We start from the raw sequence: 23,147 nt of genomic DNA, 5'->3' as shown, positions 1-23,147 counted from the left end.
ACAATAGCAACACTAGGAAAATCTTTTTTATACAGCAAGTGGATAGGGTCTTGAATGCACTGCCTGAGTCTGGGGTGGAGACGGATTTAATTGACGCCTTCAAAAGAGAATTGGATAACTATCTGAGGAGAAAAAAATTGCAAGGCTACAAGGGCAGGGGAGTGGGATTAGGCGAGTTGCTCTTGCCAAGAGCTGGCACGCAAACAACACGCCAAGCGGCCACTTCTGTAACCATTCTACAATTCTTCTCTGGCAATTCTACAGAAATTAAAGGAAAAATGCAATATCCAATCTAAAGTCATAATTTACCATGATTTCAAGTAGCTTATTGGTCATTCCTAAACTACCTTCATTCTTCATTCATTCTCATCCAAGTATCAAAGTTGCATCAATTTTGAAAATAACCTATTTCAGATCCCAGAGAGTGGAGAACACTTTGGCCAGACATGATGCAATCAATTCCAAAGAATATCTTTAGGGCATTTGTAATCTCCTTTGACAGGATCTGGCACTGTGCCCTTTGATACATGTTACTATCATATCCAATCTATACATCCGCCAAAGCTATGTTCATGGCTATGCATTTTTCTTGGGAATCTTTCCAGTAGTTATTGTAAAATCCATTAAGGAGTTACACCATCCCTCAAATGACATTGTTTCTCCTTCTGCCATGATGATCTTGAAATCTGCCACCATGGGAGCAGTGGCAGGGAAGAGCAACTTAACAAGACAAATAAGAGCAGTATCGCCCAGTTTCACAAGTTATGTGAACCCTTTTAACAGCTTCCTGCTTTCTCTCATAAATTGAGAGCAGAGTCTTTCCCTTCAAACACTCCCTTTCAATAAAAGGCTTAGCATTTCAAGATTAGAAGAAATATGAAACGGAGAAAAAAATTGTCCACCATGGCCATTCCCTCACAGACAATTCTCAAGTATTCCATGCAGCACACTTAATCTCATGATTAAAAACCCACGGCCTTGAGCACCTAAAAGGACAAGGGCAGCAGGTGCATGGGAACACCACCACCTGCAAGTTCCCCTCCAAGCCACACACCATCCTGACTTGGAAATATATCGCCGTTCCTTCTTGGTTGCTGGGTCAAAATCTTGGAACTCCCTCCCAAAAAGCATGGTGGGTGCACCTACAGCACATGGACCACAGCAGTTCAAGAAAGTGGCTCACCAACACCTTCCCAATGGAAATTTAGGATGGGCAATAAAAGTGGCTAGCCCGCGATGCCCATGTGCCATGTAAAAAAAAATTTAAAATGAGGACTCTATAAAATTTCTGCAAGCTCTTCCCCCACCCCATCATTTCCAGTATTTATGCTAGCTTTGGCCCAGCAGAAGATATATTTTTGCCAGTGCATCAAACCTGATCATGCCCTAACTTTCTAACATTTCTCAAGTTGATTGATAATATGGATAAATAGGAGTTGTGGGCAAATCTGACATGCGGTTTGTACTTTGCTACAACTTTTAAAAATGGTTATAACCATTCTGGTTTACTTTTTCTCACTTAACGTTTGACAGTGACAAAAGCTCACAGTCAGCTTCCAGTAATTAATAACCAAACAGAAGGAAATGAAAGATGTGTTGCCCAGAATTAGACATAAACTAGATGTGAAACTGAAGTTTGGAGTCAAACTTGTAAACACAGTTAATTCATTCTTACCCAACAAAAGAATAGACGTATTCTCTTGAAAACATGTATTTTTTTCACTCACAAAAGAAAACAAAGTACTGAAGATCATCAGATATTATATATAAATATCATTGTGGCTCCTTTTCATCGTAAGAATGTTTTTTTTTCACATCATGGAATGAAGAAGTGTCTCCCAGGAGTCATAAATCAGAAAGTAAAAACAGTACATCACTAATATTGTATCTTCATTACCTCCAAAGTAAAAAAGTTAGATTTTTCAACTTAACAGTATGAGGTTATAATGAAACTCTGAATAATGTTCTGTGCAATGGCATATATAAATGCAACTGATAATTTATTTTATTCTACAATATTATTGATCCAAGTTTTACAATGTACGAAACAATAATTTGTTGAGATCACCGCAATTTATGTACATATCGCAGAAAAAATAATAGATGTCCCCAAATGCAGCATGCCAAGGAGGCACAATATTTCACATCAGGTTCTTATGGTGCAGTTTTTAATAAAACTAATTTCCTTATAAATGGCAGCAAATATATGTCATAGCTACTAAAACACTGCACAATAAATCTTTTTAAACCAATAAGAAATTTTGAAAAAGGGCAAATTTCACAAACAGCCGAAAAGGACAAATGTGAGGCATAAACTGAAAGAAAGATTATGTCGATCTGTGCTAATTTCCTGGGCAACAGGAAATTAAAACCTTAAGAGGACACCAGTACTCTTCTTTGACTCCCTATAAATGCCTGTGTAAACTAAAAAGAAGTTCCTGCAAATTTGTGAATACTTTCCCTTAAGTTCAAGGCAAATTATCATTACAAAAATAGGTTTTAATTTGTGCATCTGTTCATGGAATTGGCTCTGATTACTTTCAATGTAATAACACTGTTTATTGCAATGTTAGCACTTCAGATCATTGAGGGGATCCATCATGAAAATGTTTAATTTGAAGATTGGCAGTTCAGTGATAGCCATCAATTTTGCAGTACAGAAAAAAAACTATTTGGTCTATGGTGCCTGCACCGCTGACAGAGCTATTCACTTAGTTCCATTCACCAGTCCATTAAGGCCTCAAGTTTTAATTTTTAAAATATTTATCTGTTCTTGTTTATGTATCATGTTTCCACGTCACTCTAAAGGAATGCACGTAAGTTGCTTGAGCCAGTACAAACTCTGGCCAGATTTAATATTTTACCTAATCAAGAGTTTGTTAATAGCATTTTATAACATTTGATACAGTGTGCAGTTTACTGCAATTGGGTCATTGTTCATCCTACAGATCAGGCAATCGCACACGGAGATTATAGGGATAATATTGCTTCAAGATTGTGGGGGGGGTGGGGAACAAGGTCCACTTTACAGGAACTGCTGTGAAATAACTGAGAGGAATGTTTCAATAGGTGTCTGTGAGGTATATACACCAGTCAGAGTGTGTAATGTATTGCCTCCAACTGGAAAATATCATGTTGCATCTATTCATTTTGGATGCATGTACAATAGATCTCCTTGCAAGCACCATAATTTGCCCCCAAAGTGGAAGTGGTAGGCTAATGTCAATAAGAACACACTGCCACCAGTGATCCTCAGATGTACAGGCAAAGTACGTCAACTGAAGAGTATCCCTGGAAAAGGTGGGATAAGCCTCTTCAACCTGTCTTCTTGTATTGCCCCATCCCATATTTGCTTCAGTTCTGCTAAACCATTGCATATAATTAAGCCACTCTGCTGCAAATGGCACACTGAGAATATACACAAGAATTTTTTTTTTAAAAAGTAGTTTTTTAATATTTTAAACTTAAAGAAATGTTTGCCAGTATTCCAGTTTTAACTTGAAATAAGTATTCTATGAATAGTGCCATGAAATATAATGGAGGGAAAAGATAGCAAAAATTATAAAACCTTTATATGAATCCACCACAGGGAAACGGCACCAGGAAGTAATGGGTAACTTGAATGGTTTAAAAAATATAGAGCTATCAGAGCTGAAGCACCAAGTTACATCTGTTCAGTCAATGGCACTGTGGTTAACAGTTTGCTCAGTCTGACCTTCTTGGTTCCAGTGAAGATTTATTAACATCCTCCAGGAACTCAGTGAACAAAGTCAGGCTGAGCTGAAAACTGAAGGTCTCTCTACACTAAAATCGTTAGCTTGAGCTATTCAAAAATGCGTATTTATATTTTAAAGTTTCTTTGTTGCAATTCTATTATATTCGATGCGTATAAACTTCAGTGTAATTCTAAGCCTTCCTTCCATGTACATGGACTTTGTGCCTTTGTAAAGTAAAATGATCTTGAGTTTTCCATAATAAAAAAAGCAGTGCAAATCGTGATTTTCTTTTCCACAAACCACATGTTCTAAAAATAGTTCCCTTGTGAACACAAAGTACATATTTTGGAGAGCAGTGTTATATATTACATTTACTTTTGTACACATAATCAGAATACAAAATGTCAGGCTTTATACAACTGTTAGAAATTGTGCCACTGTACATTTCTTCTTATAATAAAAATCATAAGGTAAATCAAGTTATACATTTATTCAACATGCTTTATTATTAACCATACATTAAAGTATGGACAGGAAATGCGACAGCTTAAAAATTAAGCTTTTCAACAAATATTTTCAGCTGATTAAAAGATTATATAAATTTTTGATTTGCAATTTGAGAAGGGATATTAGTTTACTAAACATTGTATTAATTACAAATTAAATACCTTTGTTGGCAGTTCTGACAATCTCTAGCACATAAGGAACCTTAGCAGGATCCTGAAAAGAACACTTCTGCTGTCAACTCATTTCAGGTCTTGCAAAACAACCTCAATGGTAAACCAAATCATCTCCCAGCCTCATATTTAACATAATAATACGGTGAACACTCTTTAACACTGCATACAACAATGCATCACAGCAGCAAAACTTGTATTTTCTTCCTTTAGGACGTTGTAGATTACAATATTAATTTGCTGAAGTCTCATTTGCAGTATTCATAGGTCATTTTTAAAATGGTTGTGATAACTTTGTTAGAACCATCAGTATAGCTGATCCAAACTCTGTAGGGTAGCTCAAAACATTAGTTCTTTTGTTGGAACAATTATAGCCGGTAGGGCTTTTTCCAAGAATTAAACAATAACTTAATGTTATCTAAAATCTACCACCCACCATATTTTGTTCCCCAAGTCTTGCATCTCCCACAAAAAATGGTCAAGTATGAGGTATCACACAGGATGCTCTATTTTAGATAGGTCTTAATACCTGTAGACAAGCTAGTTATACAATCATTAAATCTTGTATATGTTCGATTTTAAAGCTACAAAAAACATTATTTCTTTGATTTCAGGAGGCATTTCTGGGAGAAAAAAACTTTTTAAAATAAACTCAGATACTAATTGGACAAGCTTTCATGAATTAACAAAATATTTGTTTGATATAAATACAAAACAAAATTTCATTACTTTCCAACATCCATGTAAATGTTTGACATGAGGAATTTTGAAAAATGCACTTCCATATGAAGGCCCTTATGGTTTTAAGTAATTAGAAAAATGTATAGTTTCTTAGCATTCATTTTTTAAACATTTGGAATTGCAAATGATGCATTTCCTATCCTAATCCCGCTCTCTCTTGCCTTACCAACAGCTAAACCCATTGATCGTTCCAAATACTGATGAGTCATCTAGGAGGGCATTTGTAAAAAGTAAACAAATTGTGGCATCTCTTTTCTGGGATTACAAAATGCAGCTTTCAGCTTCATTCTATACTTGTCATCTTGTGCCCATTTTGAGGAGTGTCTCTATGTCCGGCTAAGTCTTCATTTGTCTGTGTAAAGGAGGCCACGGCTGTGTCTGAATGGTTTTCCCTCCAGGGATTTTTGGTGACCCCCTTCTCAGATGTACTGATTTCCAAATCAGGCGTTACAATTGCGCTATCCTTTAGGCCAAGAATCTCACCAACAGCCTGTGGTAAATCCTGCACAATATAAAGAACAGTTTAATAAAATTTTTCATAAGGAAATTTTAATTTTAAGTTGTTTCCATCTTACATAAAATAAACGTATATCGTTATGGATTTAAAATTGAGGCACCTGGCAATAGATACAAGAAATTAATATTTTGCAATCAATGGAAAATTTGTCACTGAAACGTCTGCAGTTTCCCCATATTAACTGCTAAGTTCATGCAACAGAGATGGCCAAAAATACATATGTAACTGATTTGAATATTTGAAATTGAACTAACAGGCATTCGGGAATGAATTTGCATATTCAAATTCAAGTAGCCTGTGTAGACACAATGGCCGGAATTCTCCCATCCCACCCGTGGCGAGCTTCATGGCAGGGGAGAGCGGAGAATCCAGTGGCAGGCAAAAAGTCGCAAATCTGTCATCATAAAAGCAAGTTGCAATTCCCCTGACGGTGTGCTCATGGCGGGTCGGTTATCGCGCCAACTCGTGGCACGAGCACCATTTGCATTCGTTAGCATGTCATGAACGTTCACCAAAACAGCTGTTCGTCGGAATCTTGCCACACCTTCCAATCTTCTGTCAGTGGGACATTACGTCAGCCTCAAACCTGTTTGAAAAAGGGTGGCATGCTCAAGTCGGACCTCAGTTCGCTGAGAACGTCGAGGCGAGTGGAACATATCTGCCATTGCTTTGCACCGGTCTTGTTGCGATGAGCTCCACTCTGTTGGGGCTGTAGGGTTGGACTGCTCCTTCTATTTGCTTTCATTGTCCAAGGCACACCACTGAGCTGCTCATGCAAGCCTCCACACTTTCAGAGACTTGCACTTCAACCAGGCGTGGGCTATGAGGTGAGGGTCGGGCTGACGAAAGCAATGTGGGCAACAGAGAGGGAAGGCTATGGAATGGCAGTGAGAGGGAAGGGCGAACACGATGGGGGCAATGGGGAGGGAAGTCTGTGGAATGGCAGTGAGAGGAAAGAGTGAACATGAGGGTGGCAAAGGGGAGGGAAGGCTGTGGAATGGCAGTGAGAGGGAAGGGCAAATGCTATGGAGGCAATGGGGAGGGAAGGCTGTGGAATGGCTGAGAGGGAAGGGTGAACACTATGGGGGCCTTTCTGGGGTCGCCCTCTAACCTCTCGTTGCCGGAGTGAGCAGGAGTCTGCTCAGAAATAAAGGAGGAATACCTCCTTGTGATGAAAACCACTTAAAGCCAATGGCTTCATTAGCATGCTTAAAGGGCTACTCAGAACTCAGTGGCTACACATCACAGTCGCTGCATCTCAAGGAGTAACACATAGGAATGTAGAATTTGGGAATGCAGGCAATAGTGAAGGAGGCACGACTGTGTCATGTATGGCATTCCATCTATGAAGGCCTGTCACGTCATCACCAGATATCTCACTCCTGATGCGCCAAAGGGCATCCAATCATTGACCTTGAGCAACTGATTGGTCATTAATATGGCACATCAGAGATTGAAGCACAGAGCTTGGTTGGGTCAATCATCTCACTTAAACTTTAGCATCCCACGCAGGACTCAAGATGTTACATGTGCGATGCCATCTTGGCCACCTCGATGTGTGTGCTAGTGTGTCATGAAAGTATAATAATTCTCAATATTACTGTGAGTTATTGTAAAAGTAGGTTTATAGTGGGGTTTGGATAGTTTGTGTGTGTGCGCACGTGTGTGTAAGTGCGCATGCGCGAGAGAGATTTAATTGAATTGGAGACAGCTGGTCTGGAGGCTTTGACTCATCCAAAGAAGCTAGGTTTGAAATGCTAAATACGTAAACATGGCTGAAGCTTTGGAATGTGAGGTGAGGAAAATTTGCATTTTTAGATAAATCAGGGTAGTTTGAATTTCAACGAGATGGTAGGATGTTACACCTAGCCAGAGAAGCTAGGCCAAGCAGCGTGTTTATTTTTCCCCAAAGGTTACTGATAATACTAGCACCATGAAAAGATTTATATTATGAGAAAGGTAAAGTTCCAAAGACATGTAGGAACAATGGATTTACATTAAAGGGGAGAAACATGTATAAAGGAGAATGAGGCTGTATCAGGGAAGGCATTGTAAGATCTACCAAAAGTGTGAAAAGCCTCTAGTGTTTGTGCATTAAGCCTACTGTCTATAGAAACCGAAGCTGGGAAAAGCCACTTTGAATTTTACTGTCCAGGGTAGTGTGTTAACTTGCTGGCATTGGTTCAAAATTTTGTAATTTTTTTTTTAACCATTTCCTTAACGGGGGTGTAACTGGAAGCCAGATTAATTAGAGGTTTTAGGAGTTATTATAATAGTAATTTGTAGACCTATGTATGTGTTTGAAGTCTTTTATTTTGTTAATAAATGTTTAATTTAGTTTTCTAAAAATCTCAAGTCTTAGCAGACTTATTACTTGTGAATTCAGAATGCGCATCTCAAAATAAAATACAAATTGCAAAACCCTTATGACCACGTGATGAAGTTTCCCTCATGGATTTGATCCGTCTGGTACACATCGTCTACTGTGTCGTAACAAATGTCTCAGGGATAAAGCAGCATCAGCCACTAGGCAAGTAGGGCAGGAAAAACTATGGATCCTTACGGTCTCCAAACCTGTCATCTTCTGAGCTTAATTTTCTTGTCCCTTGAATCATTAATGTTTTCAATGTTTCTTTTCATAGAGAAGGCAAATGCAAAAGGTGGTGAAGGAGGGAGTGGCGACTCCGTGCACAGCTCCAGCAGAAGGGACATGGTCAAGCAGAGCACAGCATGAAAAGGAAGGTCAGAAGGAGAGACCCAGACAACGACGGCAACTCACCAGACCTAGGATTTATCATCCAAGAGCCTCCTATTTACAAATGAGTTACAGTCAATGCCATGCACATCTGCACTTGTCCCAAGATCTGGTATATCACACATGCCACATTCTTTGTGAAAACCTGACACCACGTGGAGGTGGAGGGTATCTTCTGCCAAATAGTTTTGAAGGTAACCGCTGCACTCAACTTCTTGGCTTTTGGTTCTTTCCAAGGAACAACAGGTGACCTGTGTGGCATCTCTCAGTCTCCAACAGGTCAATGCATAACTAGGTCACAGGTGCCCTTTATAGAAAGGCCCATCATTAAGACAGCTTTGCTCTGGACGAAGATAGCCAGGCTGCGAGATTCACCGGCTTCACCGCCATCTCAGGCTTCTCAAGAGTGCAGGGTTGAATCGACTGCACCCATGTGACTATACGGGTTCCACGGCAGCAGGCCTAATGTTTATAAATTGCAAGGGCTATTGTTCCATCAATGTACAACTGGTGTGTGATTAAGGGAAGCACACACTGGACATTTGTGCATGGTGCCCTTGGAGTTGCCATGACTCCTGCATACTAAGTCACTCCCAGGTGCCTGAGATTTTCAAGGGGCCATTACGTCTGCAGGCTGCTTGGGGATAAGAGGTAGCCACTGAAATGTTGGCTGATGATACCAGTGTGTCACCCTCAGAGTTATTCCAAGGAGAGGTACAACGCTGCTCACAGCTTCACATGCTCTCTAATAGAGCAGACCATAGGGCTTCTGAAGATGCGTTTCAGATGCTTGGACTGCTCAGGTGGCTCACTCCAATAGTCGGGAGCGTGTGCACCCTTCACAATCTGGCAATGCAAAGAGGTGAACCCATGCCAGAGGGCGACCTGGAGGAAGATGAGAGCTCACCGGAGGATGAAGATCCGGAGACCCATGAACTTCAGGAGGCAGCTGAGAGTCAGTATGAGCGCGATCACGCCATGGAAGAAAGAAGACAAGCCCGTAATACGTTATTTGCTGACAAGTTCCAGGAAGAGTAAAGTCAAGTGAGGGAATAAGGCCATATCTTTCCTAGCTCTCAATGCCATTTTCTTTCAACTCAGGGGATGTCTACCCACTTGCAACAAAATCCTCTTATTTTGAGGTTTAACCTTCCTCTCACTCAGTGTTCCACTGTGAGATTCACATTACTGTGATGTCAACCTCAGTAGAACTATGTCTGCACCTCTTGCCTCATGAATCGCAAGGCCATGATCTTTGCTTTGGTCCGTGGGGCCCTGTGAGAGAGCTCACTCTGGGAACTGAGAGTCTACTTAGGAACAAGAGCAATGCCAGAGAAGACTTGAAGCCTTCACTGCCATCTAGTGTTGCAAATACTGCTGCAACTGAGATGTGAACAAGCCTAGGGATCTCCTCCTCTCGTGCATGTCTTTTCTTCTGCCACTACCACTGAGGAGGCACAAAAGCTGCTAGATTATCAATGCTGATGAACTGCCTTGCTCAATGGTGTTCTTTGATGAAGAAGGGTCAGAAACACTTACATCACACACTTCCAATAAAGATTTAAACACATCTCCCTGACATCACACAAGGGGTGCAGACATAGTTCAACTGAGGTTGACATCACAGGAATGTGAATCTCACAGTGGAACACTGAGTGGGAGGAAGGCTAAACCTCGAAATAAGAGGATTCCAAAGTACAAAATCACAATGCCTTCAGTTGACAGGAACATTCACATAACCATCGAACGTATTAACAAGAGTGCAATTTATTTACATGTCTAGCATACCTATGGCCTAAAAAAGACATCAATTTTTCTTAACTTTCCTAATTCCAGTGCTACACCTGGGTACAGCCCTGACATCCATAGCAAAGGTGGAGGCAGCCGACTGACTGCTCTTCTTGTCCCACTCCACCTTAAACTAGCTTATATTTCACCTCTCTTCTATTTTTACTTAGTTCCGTTGAAGGGTCATTCGGACTCGAAACGTTAACTGTGCTCCTCTCCGCAGATGCTGCCAGACCTGCTGAGTTTTTCCAGGTATTTTTGTTTTTGCTACTGACTGCTATATCTGATGACCTTGCTGGACATCCTTTCATGGCCCATTGCCTGGAGGGCCCCAGCCTGATAAGGGTCACCTGCTCAGGGGCAGAAGCGCCCTCAGTGGTCTGAGAAGCTGGGGTGGAGGGAGCTGTGAGCAGCTGCACACCCTTGGAGTGTCCTGAGGAGGCCCTTGGGATGTCCAGCTGATGCTCATCCTCCCTGTGGGTGCCCGAGGGCCCCACCCTGACTCCTTCAGGAGATGGTGCACCAGGAGGGGGGTCAAGGTGCCTCGTCCCCATGTCGCCTACATCCTGATGGTGCCCACCAGGGTGAGTGGCCATGGAGCGCAGGGACGAGTGAAAAACCAGCAAGTCCTGCTGGGCCAAGGTCTTCATGGTAATTGCCAGTCTTCCCATGGTGACCTCGAGGCGCTCGCATGTCTGAGCCACAACATCAGACAGGACGCGGATGGACTCCTCCATCGTTCAGTCTAGTCTGCTAAGTGGCTGCCAAATCTCTGCCTGATGTTCCGCGCTGCCTGGCATCGTATCTCCAGCATAGATTTGGAGGCCACTTCCAGAGGCTCATCATCTGACTCGATCCGAGCGGGTGGCTAGTCTCCAGCAGCCCTCCGAGTGCTGGAGGCCTGGGCTGTCCCTGCCTCCGACTGCTGCGGGGACGTATCAGTGAGGTATTCCCCAGAAAGTGAGCCTGAGCCTAATCTACATCTGTGCCCCAGAGCTGGTGGAGGGTGCGTGTGAGCGCCATGATGGTTATTCCAGAGATTTCTCCTCGGATGAAGTCTGGGGTCTCGCACTGATGGCGCTGGACTGGCTTGGCGCCTCGATCTGCTGGTGCCTAGAAAATAGAGTTTCAGCTAACGAACATGAACTAAATAAGACTGCAAGTGACTCATTGTGAATGTAACGATTTGATGGAAGTGATGGAGCTGTGATCCGTACTGGGTTGATGGGTGAGGCCGATCTCCCCTTCCCCACAGGAGTAATCCCTGACCTCCCCAGCCAGCTTGGCTGCAACCTCCTCAAACTCAGCGAGGGCGATGATGTCGGCCGTCCCTCCCCCGGTCTGCAATCTCTCGTGCCTGTTGTGCACCAGCTTGGCCTGTATGAAGAAGAAAGAAAGGCATGTGACGAGAAGGGATGGGAGCAGAGGTTGGGTGAGATGCATGCCCATTGTGTTTGATGAGCCCTCCCCAGAAGGGCCAGAGGATGAAGTGTGAGCAACATGATAGATGGGATGGTAGTGATGTGAAAGTCTCGGTGAGAGTACGAGTGTTGATATGTGTCTCCCATTAATGGCTGCGCGAGACCTCTGAAGACAATGGCCATTTGAGTGTATGATGAGAGTTTGATATTGGATGGTGCTGAAGGATGGCTTATCCTGGCGGAGTGGATGAGATCATTCATCCTCTTCCTGCACTGGATGGCACATCAGAAGCAGGTGCCAGCTGCACTGACCTGCTCCGCCACAATCTCCCAGGCCGGAGAGGTGAGGCTGCTGTGACTCCTGCAGCCATCCCTGGATAGAGCACTTGCCTGTGCGCCGGCACCCCTCTGTCAAGGCCTGGAAAGCCTGGTGCATGAAATGGGGTGCTGCCTTGTTCTTCAGGGTCTCGGCCTTCCTCTCCTTGCTGCAAGACATCTCTGGTGGGCTGGAGAGAGTGAGATTGTGTGTTGGATTGGTGTTTAAGTATGGCGCGCGGACCTTCGAGCCTGCCAGCTGACGGTGGATACACAGATCAACTCCCGACCCGCCAGGTGATTTGGACCGATATGTGCCGTTGCATAATTAATGAGGCATCAAGCGCAGAATTGGGAGCAAGTTCCCACCATTTCGGTTGGCAGTGTGGGCACTGCCAAAACCACCCACCACCGCACTTAGTCTCATTTATGGAAAATTCCGCCCAATGTAACCAAAGTAATGTTAAACAAAGGGCTTTTAATTATGTTCTGCTTAAACACAGATGTATTAGTCACAAAACAGTGTGTAATTAAGGTCATCTGTGTGGTTATTTTCACACAAATGAACTTGTACTTTGAAATTATGAATAATTTATTACAGCATATTATAGCTATACCCTTACTTTCAGAATAAAACAAACCACATTTGTTCTAAAAACAGTTCCCTTATAAACACAGAGTACATATTTTAGAGACCAGTGTTATATATTACATTTACTAAAGTTTTCAATGATCAAAATTATGAGCATGTCATTATGAATAACTTGAGTATTTATATTTTAACTTCTTCATACTCTACAGTTGACAGTATTGTTCTATGCAATAAAGTGTGTACTTTAATAAACAGCCAGTAGCTAAATGTACTCCTGAGTAATCCAAGAGCTTTATCACTTTCTCAAGCACAGTACATTATAGTGGTTAAATACTTCATAGTATACCACTCACCTTACATTTCTTCATTTGGCAGTAAATTGCCTCTGCTTTACATAGCATTTCTTCTACATCCAATTTCAAGGAAAGTTCATTGATGTGCTAAGAATACAAAAATAAAAAGTCCTCAATATGGAGTCTGAGGGGAACAAAGTTCAATCCTGCGCCATGTAAAGTTTAAAGGAAGAGTGAGCTGAAGGACTGTGTGCAGCAAAGATTCATGAGAACGAAGTTGCTCATCCCTGGGACCAGTTACATAGATAGACTGGAGAACTTGGGACTGTTTTCCGTGGAGAAGGTTGAGAGGAGATTTGATTGAGGTATTCAAAATCATGGGGAGTCTGGATAGAGGTAATTGGAAAAAGAAACAGTGGCAACATGAGGAAAAACTTTCCACGCAGTGAGTTGTTAGGATCTGGAATGCACTGCCTAAGGCGGAGGCAGGTGCAATCAAAGCATTCAAGAGGGAATTGGATTATTATCTGAAAAGAATGAATGTGCAAGGCTATGGAGAGAAGGCGGGGGAGTGGCACTAGGTGAAATGCTGCTTTGGAGAGCCAGCACACGCATGATGGGCCAAATAGCCTCCTTCTGCGCTGTAATCATTTTGCAACTTTGTGCTTTTTATATACTGATGTGAAATATAGGCAAAACACACAGCTCTGCATATGATCTTTTAGTGTAGAAGGAATTCAGTACCTTTAGAATTTCATTAAAACCGTAATGGTTTTCCATTATCTTCTGTTTTTCAGAGTCTAGTATAGCACAACATATCAGGAGATGAAAATTCTGGCAAGGTAATCCAGTCCACATAACCTACAAAATGAAGAAGTTTTTTTTCCACTGTTACTCAGAATTTAATTTCCTCCATTCTTGTGTCTTTTTATGACTGCTGTGATTCTGTTTCAGAAACACAGTAGGGAGATATGGATATTCTTGATAACATTTCTGGTGTCAGCACTTTCAAGAAATAATCTTCAAATATCTTTGCAATATTATCGTTATTGTCTTTTTTGACCTGGTTGACGTAATAACCGTTTTATCCATTCTTTTTGGTAATAAATTTAGCTGAACATCTGGCCGAGACACATTTTGAAAAAAATAAACAATATTCACTCAATATTGCAAGAGAAACTAGAAATATATCCTCTCTAAACTATTGAGCTCACTGAACTCAAAAATACTGCTTGGGAGAACAGCAAATGATGCAGACCCAGTCCAAAATTTCTACCTAGCAAACACAAGGTAAACCTCTCGGTCCTTCTGGGAGCCACAAAGCAAGTATAGGTATTTGCCCAGGGACTGTGTTAAGAGTAAACCAGTGCTAGCACACTTAGCTTTTGTCTATGGGAGCAAGAATCTAATGCAGCCTAGACTATTGCAATAAATATATGTGGATTTTCAAAAGGCTTTTGATAAAATTCTACATATGGAACTTAAAGATTATTTATAGATCACAGACCACTGCTTTTTTTGCTATACATAACTTACTTGGATCTTGAAATACAGAGTAAAATTTCAAAATTTGCTGAAGATATCAAACTTAGAGGAGTGGTAAACCGTGAGAATGATAAGAATCAGCTGCAGCAGAACATATTAAGGCTAGTAGAATGGGAAGCAAGTGGCAGATCGAATTTAACACAGGGAAGTATGAGGTGATGCATTCTGGCAGAAGGGATGGGGAGAAGCAATATAGACTTAATGGCACAATTCCAAAAGTGTGCAGGAGCAGAGGGACCTGGGGACGCATGTGCATCAATCTTTGCAGGTGGCAGGACATATTGAGAGAGGTTAGCAAAACATATGGGATCTTGGGCTTCACAAATCGAGGCATTGAGTGCAAAAGTTGGGAAGTTAGGCTTAATTAGAGTACGGAGTCCAGTTCTGGTCATCACACTTGTTAGGGGGAAATTAAATATATTAAAAGAAAACACAGTAAGAATCTGCTGATCACACTTAAATCTCCAGGCAGTCATTACTGATAAACATGTTAATAGTTGAACGTTACCAGGTGAACATTGCACAGCCTTGAGAGCCAGGCTGGAGAGAAAGTATGACATAAATTAGATTAAGTGTGCTCCTCTCTCAGATAGGGAAGGGACAAGATGGTTTTAGCTTAGATATGGGAAGATGAACAATGGACAAAGAGGGGGCTTTGATGAAACACAAACAGTCTTGAGTTTCAAGAATCAAGGTTCACGTATACGTGCCTTAATTCTGATTGGATAGTATAATTATGTATGCATGCTTTAGAATAATTGGATAGCAAGATCACATGTTTATGTACTCAATAGGATAGAGATAGTTTGGAACTGGTGTGTGAGATACCAATTGGATGTATTCAAATGTACTCAAATGTATTATGATAAGAAAAAGTACAAAAGTAATGAAATGTAATCAATCTGGGAGCTGGGTCTCAATTCTTAGGATGCTTGAATAAGACCGGTTAAAAGGAAGCCTAAGTCTCGTGTGGTAATTGCGGGATCGGAGAGTGTAACATCTCCTCTTCACACTTTCAAGAAGTGAAGATCCTTGAGGAGGCGCAGAGGAGATTTACCAGAATGGTTCCAGGGGTAGGACATTTTAGTTACAAGGTTAGGTTGGAAAGGCTGGAGTTGTTCTCCTTGAAGCAAAGGAGATTGGGGGGGAGATTTGATAGTGATGTACAAGATTATGACAGGTTTCGATAAAGTTGACAAGGAAAATCTTTTTCCTACTAGTTGAATGTGCAAGGACTAGGGGACACAGATTTAAGATTTTGGGCACTGCAGGAATTCACCAGAACTCTTTCAACAGCATCTTCCAAACCCACGACCATTACCGTCTAGAAGGGCAGGGGCAGGAGATAGATGGGAAAACCACCACCTGCAAGTTCCCCTCCAAGTCACTCACCATCTTGACTTGGAAATATATCGCCATTCCTTTACTGTCGCTGGGTGAAAATCCTGGAACTCTCTTCCTAACAGCACTGTGGGTGTACCTACACCGCATGGACCGCAGCGGTTCAAGAAGGCAGCTCACCACCACCTTCTCAAGGGCAACTAGGGATGGGCAATAAATGCTGGTCCAGCCAGCGATGCCCACATCCTATGAATGAATTTTTAAAAAAAGGTGCAGGGGGAATGTGAGAATTTTTTTTATGCAGCAAGTGGTAATGACCTGGAACTCATTGCCCATGAGGGTGGATGCAAAAACACTTAATAATTCAAAAGGAAAATGGATGGACACTTGAAGGAAATAAACTTTCAGGACTCACTGGAAAAATGTTAGAGTCTATCATAAAGGATGTAATAGCAGAGCATTTGGAAATCAAGCAGAGTCAGCATGGCTTCATGAAGGGGAAATTATGCCTGACAAATTTATTAGAATTCTTTGAGGAGGTAACAAGCAGGATAGCTAAAGGGGAACCAGTAGACTTAATATATTTGGATTTCCAAAAGGCATTCAATAAGGTACTGCACATAAGGCTACTTAATAAGATAAAGAGCCCATGGTGTTGGGGGTAGTATATAAGCATTACAGAGAATTTGCTAACTAAAAGAAGAGAGTTGGGATAAGGGGGTCATTTTCAGGATGGCAACCTGTAACTAGCGGAGTGCCACTGGGATCAGTGCTGGGGGCCACATTTACAATATATATTAATGACTTGGATGAGGGAAGCGAATGTACTGTTACCAAGTTTGCAGATGACACAAAAATAGGTGGGATAGCAAGTGGTGAGGATGACACAAGAGTCTATAAAGGGATATAGACAGGTTAAATGAGTGGGCAAAAACTTGGCAGTGGCATATCATGTGGGAAAATGTGAAGTTATGCACTTTGGCAGAAAAAATAGAGGAGCTGCATATTATTTAAATGGAGAAAGACTGCAGAAAGCTGCATCACAGAGGGATTTAGGGGTCCTCATGCATGAATCACAAAAAGCTAGCATACAAGTTCAGCAGGTAATAGGGAAGGCAAATGGAACATTGGCCTTTGGAGTATAAAAATAATGAAGTCTTGCTAAAACTATACAAGGCACTATTTGGGCCACATCTAGAATATTGCGAACAGTTTTGGTCCCCTTATCTAAGGAAAGATATACTAGCATTGGAGGCAGTCCAGAGAAGGCTCACTACATTGATCCCGGGTATGGAGGGATTTTCTTATGAGGAGAGGTTGAGTAGGTTGGGCAGTACTCATTGGAGTTTAGAAGGATGAGAGGCGACCGTATTGAAACATACAAAATGCTTAGGAGGCTTGACAGGGTAGATGCTGAGACGTTGCTTCCCCTTGTGGGAGAATCTATGGCCAGAAGGCATAATCTCAGAGTAAAGGGTCACCCATTCAAGACAGGAGGAATTTCTTCTCTCAGAGGGTAGTGAATCTGTCGAATTCTTTACCCCAGAGGGCCGTAGAGGCTGGGTCATTAAGTATATTCAAGGCTGAGATAGGCAGATTTTTAATCAGTAAGGGAATAAGGGTTTTGGGAAAAAGGCAGGAAAATGGAGTTGAGGATCATGAGATCAGCCATGATCCCATTGAATGACGGAGCAGGCTTGATGGGCCAAAATGGCCTACTTCTGCTCCTAAGTCTTTTGGTTTTATGGTCTTATGGACTACAGGGACCAAGCAGGAGAATGACTAGATTGGTCAGTGGGGAACCAGCCAGGGATCAATGAGCCAAATGTCCTACTTCTGCGCCCTAAATTACTCTATTAAAAGTCGATGAATAAATAGTAAATTCGCTAGCTGGGTTGAAAACTGCCTCAAGAAATGATTAAAACGGAAATATTTTTGTTAGGGACAGAAAGTTCTCAACAAAATTTCAGTAACAGTAAATTTCAAGAGAACCGAATATATACTAAAGCAGTAGCTTGATCAAATTGAAACAAAATAAATTGTGTCAGCAAATAAAGTAACTGCCTACATACAATAGGCCACATAGGTTCAGTTTTTAAAAACAACACTGCTGATCTAAAATTAATAACTTACTTTCTGATCTGGAAAATTCAGCACAAAATATGCTTGAGAATGAGCTACCTGAGCTTCAATTTTCAATTTTCTTTACTAGACCACAATATGCAGCAACTGAGAATCAATTGACCACTTGTTCAAAACTTGAATATTGCTGAAAAGAGACATGTTGCTCAAATTTCTCATTTTGCACTCATCAGGATAAATATAAGAATGCCAAAATTTAAACGATCACGACAATTTATACTACATGAAAGACAGGATGCTGTTCTGTTTGGCCGAGGCATTGCAATGAAGAAAACAATGGGAAACTATAGGCTCCCTGTGCTTCCGGGTAATTCAAAAGCGCAAGGCTTGAACATATTCCTTTTGTTTGCAGAGAATGGGTCCCTGTGTATGAATGTTATGTCACTTCTAGCAAGTACAAGTCAGCAATATTACAAACTCAACTGATTAGCTTAAATTGGTTGTTAGTGTAGCTATTAGTGCACTCAGGATTGTTCAGCAAGTGCTGCCCAATTGCAGAATCACATTTAACAGTAGGCTTTTTGTTTCAACTTTGCAAGCATGGGCTGGTTGAGTATGATCTGTACTCTACCTATTCTGAACAAACAAATGCATTTGCCCTGATGAGTGCAAGACGAAAAGCTTTGGCAACATGTCTCTCTTTTCAGAAATATTCAAGACCACTTGTTTTGTTCCTTCAGATGAAAGTAGAATTTCTTCAAAGATCAACTGCAAATCAAAAGCACATTCATCTGTACAATATGCATGAAATGACTCTAACCTCCCAAAGTCTAAGAGTATCTTGAAAGCTGAACTCCCTTTTGAACCGGATGAGAAGCCACCTGAAGCAGAAGTAGAGATATCCAGATTCTTGAGATTCTAGGAAAACAACTTATCTTGTTAAAAATCCTCTTATCCAGTTGAACAGGTTTATCTAAAACACTTCACTCTGCAGCAGTTATTTCGTCCATATATTTATTCAAATACCAAAGCTTAAGATTTCTGAACTCAGTAGAAACAAAAATTAAAGCTTGCTTTTATTTAGCACTTTTAACATCCTCAGGGTACTGCAAAGTGCTTTACAGTTCTTATTTTTGAAATATAGGCAGTACTCTTATATAAGGAAATGGGCAGCCAATGTGTGCACACCAAAGACCCACTCACATCAGAGATAAATGATCTAGCTAGTCTGTTTGGGTGGTATTGGCCAAGGAAGAAATTTTGGCAAGGACCTCTGGAGAATTTCACTGCTCCTTTTTGAATCAGTGCCATTTTACCTTCACCTGAGAAGGTAGTGGGGGATTTGATTTAATGTCCCATCTGAAAGGCAGTTGAGGAAAAAGCATTAGGTGAACAATTAGAAACCAAACTTTTTAAGCTTATTTTCAAATGGGAATTAACCAGATTAAACTCTATCAGAATAATATCACGTCCGCTTTGTAGCCTTTCAAATTAAAAGTAAATAAAATTATCTGTATATTAATTTAAAAAAAAAAGAAGTGACTGAATTAACAGGAGTAGGCTGCACTTTTTTTATATAAGGTCCTAAAGTGAATGCATTAGTGATTTTTTAAATGTAGTTCTGTACTCAAAAGAATGTGCTTTTTCCTCAAACCTAAAAATTAGCTCACTACAAGATGGCTAGCCTCCTGTGGCCACTCTCCTTTGCTGGAGGGGTGGGGATGGTGCTTAGGAATGTGGAAACACAGCATCCCACTATTGCACCTTGGTTTCCAGGATTCTCTGTGCTACTGTTTTGAATCTTCAGGCAACGACCATTAATGCGGGTCGCAATCATAAAGTCAGTTACCTAACGGGGAGATGGGAATCGCATTTTTAAAATTGAATATAGAGCTAAACCAAGCTACTTTAGATACACACTTGAAAAAAACACTTACCAAGATAATTCCAGAACCCAAGGTCTAGCAATTTAAGTAGCGTACTCAGTTGGGATAATTCTGTTTTCATGCCTTGCATTTGCTCCTCAAAGTTACAATGCTACAATAAAAATAAAGATGTTGCTCATACTTACATTATGTTACAAATTTATGAACAGTAAAAAAATCATTTTGATAGCTTTCGCCTGATTGTGAATGACAAATTGTACCCGATTCTCAAATGAATTAATCCTTATGGCTAACCAAATACATCAATCAACATTGTCCATCTTTGCTTTCTAATAATCAGTTTTAGACAACTTAGAAGTTCTGAATTCCCATTTTCACTTCCAGACTCTTCAGAGTTGTGGGGGATAAGCAATGAAATAAGGCAAAATAAAAAGATTAAATGTAAGATGAGAAACAGAACAGGAAAGGCAAGACGGAAGAAAAATATACCAAGAAGAGGGAACAAATTAAGGAGTAAAATAACAGGAAAGAAGAAATGTAGATATAGAAAAAAATGGCAAATAATGCGAGATATCAAATCCAACCAAAAAAGTGTTGGCGCGTGGGTGAAGAGATGGGTTTAAAAGATCAAAATCAGAATTGGATTTGCCTGATAAAGAATTAATATATGTTTGCAGTGGAGAAATATTTTTGCTTACATCAGATGCAATCTAATTTTTCTAGTCAAAATTATACATTCATGAAATATGTAGCTAATGCAAATGTACAATCAATTTTTAAAATTAGGATAAGTTGGGTTGTTGAACAACATAGTTATATTTCTAATCTAGTGCTACTTGAGGTGAATTGTGCAACTACGCAACCCAAATATTAGGACAGCATTATCAATAGATAATCCCTCAGCTGCTGTAAATTATGAAATAATGGCATGAAAACATACATTAGATGTCAAAACTGGCTAATTTACATTTCTAGCTTTATGACTAATCGAAAAAAGATAGTAACTTTTGCCTTACTGTCAACATTAACACATTCCTAACACAGTAGGCCTTTGGAAATTTGTGTTATGGTCATAACTCTCTTTAAAATAAAGGCAATGATAATTGCACACCAGGGTTCAAAATCCAAGGGGGCAGCGGGTGGATTTGCCCACAAAAGCCCCCAAGATGTCCATAAAAAGCCAATGACGGGAGGGGGGACAAATGAAAGAAATGTCACCTCTGTATGTGAGAGAGACAGTATCTGTGAGGAGCTGCTTCTCCAATCACAGATACTGACTTTCTCATGCTCACTGCTCCAGCTACTCCAAGCACAGGTTTCCGATCAGTTGCTTCTCAAGAGACAGGATCTATGATTGGAGGAGCAGCAAGGGCAGTAGAAAGGGAACCTGTGATTGGAGGAACTGGAGCAGTTATTCTGACTGGTCCCACTGCCGCCATCACCAATCACTTCATGAAGAGACAGCTTTGAAGGGAGGTAAAGAAATGGCTTCCGCTGTTAGGCTTAGATAATCTAGATAAATCAGGGTAGGGTTTGTGTTTGGGGGGTTTACAACTGGGGCTAAAATTAGCTATTTTAGGTTCAGTGTTTATTTTGTTTCAATCACTGGATTCGTACAGTTTCCAGTCCTGCAGTTTCAGGGCATACACCACATCCAGAGCAGTGACTGTCCTGCGTTTAACATGTTCTGTATGGGTAACTGAATCCCTGATAATATTCTCCAGAAAGATGTTCAGCATACCTCGGATCTCTTCGTAGATGAGGGCAGAGATGTGCTTGACACCGCCTCGGTAAGCCAGGCGGCAGATGGCAGGCTTGGATGTTATCTTGGAGGACTTTTCAATGTTGTTTGACTTCCCCTTTCCCCAGACTTTTACCCCACCTTCCTCCATCAGTCATAATGAAAACTAGACACCAAAAATTGCAACTGATAATTGTTAGTGTCCAAAGTACGTGGCACATGTTTGTATCCATAGGATTAAGAATCCTGTCACATAAGGGATTTTAATGGGTATTTTCAGTTTTAAGTCTGGGTGAAAACTACCCTGCCTTATACTAGATTCAAACCATTTTGGTACCTATGTTGCTAATTTTGCAATCTAGTTTGTCTTTTCCTTTGTGGTGGTGTCAGTTCATATTAGTTGTAAGACCCTTAATTTCCAAGGAGTGAAGCCTTGTTGTATGAAATGCTGTTGGTAGTTTTGGCCTTATTCCCTGTTCTAATAGCACTAAGGTGTCCTGTATGTCTACTCCTAAGTATTTTCTGTTTCCCCTATATATAACATCGGGCACGGTTTACATCAGATTGCTTAGATCACATTGTGTTATTTGCATGTAATCTTTTAATTGATAAAGGCGGTTTTCCCGTGTTCATGTTTTTATATATTTGTAAGACTTGTATATTTTGTAAGACTTTTAAGTTCTTCTATGTTCCACATGGTTTGTCACCACAATTTGGGGTAGTTTGTGTCCTCACTCTGCTCCTGTATTTTGTTAAACCTAAGCATAGTAACCAGATTATAGCTTCATCTATGGTTGCCAACACTCCCTAAATGGCCCGGAGTCTCTTGGAATCAATATCAATCTCTCAGTGGCTATTGAAAGCAGTCCTGGAGATTTTGAAACATTATTTTAAGCAAAACTTAATATGCCATAAACTGGTACTGACCTGGGTCACGCACGCATGCTGCATTCAAACATCATTGCCTGTTTTCTCCCCACCGAGAAGGTTAAAGGCTAAGCTCTCACGTCTAGTTGTACAGTAGAGTATACATGAGTAATGGAATGGGTATCGTCAAGTCTCTGAATGCCGGTTTGCTTGGTATGAGGCTCAGAGGCCTGCTCAGCAGCTGCCCCAGGCCTGTGAGATGAATGCGAAGTGAGTGGACAGGGGTAAATCAGCGCTTCTGCAGGATGCAGGCACAGGGCGCAAGGCCATGGTCCCGGGGATGGAGCGCACCAAGTGGCTCACTCCACCTGGGTTCAAATTCCATTTGCTGCTCCAGAAGCAGCACATGTTACAATGCCAATAATCATCAGGAGGGAGCACGCCACAGCCATCACCAGCCAAAGAATGGAGCCCAAGGTGGCTGCTTGTCAGTTCCCTATGTGTGCGCGCGCGTGCGCTTCGGGGGTTGTCCTCCAGGAGCCCTCGGGTGTGTGCGTGTCGGGGGGGGGGTTGGGGGAAAGTGGAGAGACTGGGATCTGATCTGGGGAAGGGGCAAGGATTCAGCAGCAGCTGCTTTAAAGGGCCGCCGTCTGCTCGCAGTTCTATTGGACGCCCAGGCGCAGCAGAGCTTGATTAAAATATAAATAAATAAAACCCAGAAGTTTTTACACTGCTGGTAATGATCAAGGCACGAGGTGGAAAGTCCATGTATGAATGTCAAATCAAAAAATAGGTTCAGTGAGACTATTGTGTCACACACTGCCCGCACTCATTGCCTAGGTTCACATGCTAGTGTCCTGGGCTTTGGAC

At 41.2% G+C, this 23,147-nt stretch overlaps 1 protein-coding gene across 3 annotated transcripts in view; it reads right to left on the bottom strand.

The window, feature by feature from the left end:
• Positions 1–3,555: 3,555 nt before the first annotated feature.
• tbc1d15 (TBC1 domain family, member 15) overlaps positions 3,556–23,147 on the bottom strand; it is a 67,249-nt gene continuing 47,657 nt past the window's right edge. For all 3 annotated transcript variants that reach the window (XM_078567912.1, XM_078567913.1, XM_078567914.1), the window contains 5 exons: positions 19,721–19,820; positions 18,604–18,701; positions 13,560–13,676; positions 12,876–12,962; positions 3,556–5,636 (listed from right to left, as the gene is read on the bottom strand). In XM_078567912.1, coding sequence (XP_078424038.1) covers positions 5,418–5,636; positions 12,876–12,962; positions 13,560–13,676; positions 18,604–18,701; positions 19,721–19,820 — 621 coding nt within the window. In that variant the 3' untranslated portion in view covers positions 3,556–5,417. The remainder of the gene's footprint in view (positions 5,637–12,875; positions 12,963–13,559; positions 13,677–18,603; positions 18,702–19,720; positions 19,821–23,147) is intronic.

Source organism: Cetorhinus maximus, chromosome 22 (genome assembly GCF_964194155.1).
Source record: "Cetorhinus maximus chromosome 22, sCetMax3.hap1.1, whole genome shotgun sequence".
Taxonomy (NCBI): Eukaryota; Metazoa; Chordata; class Chondrichthyes; order Lamniformes; family Cetorhinidae; genus Cetorhinus; species Cetorhinus maximus.
Note: the sequence above shows the minus strand (reverse complement) of the source record. Positions and strands in the feature narration are given on the sequence as shown.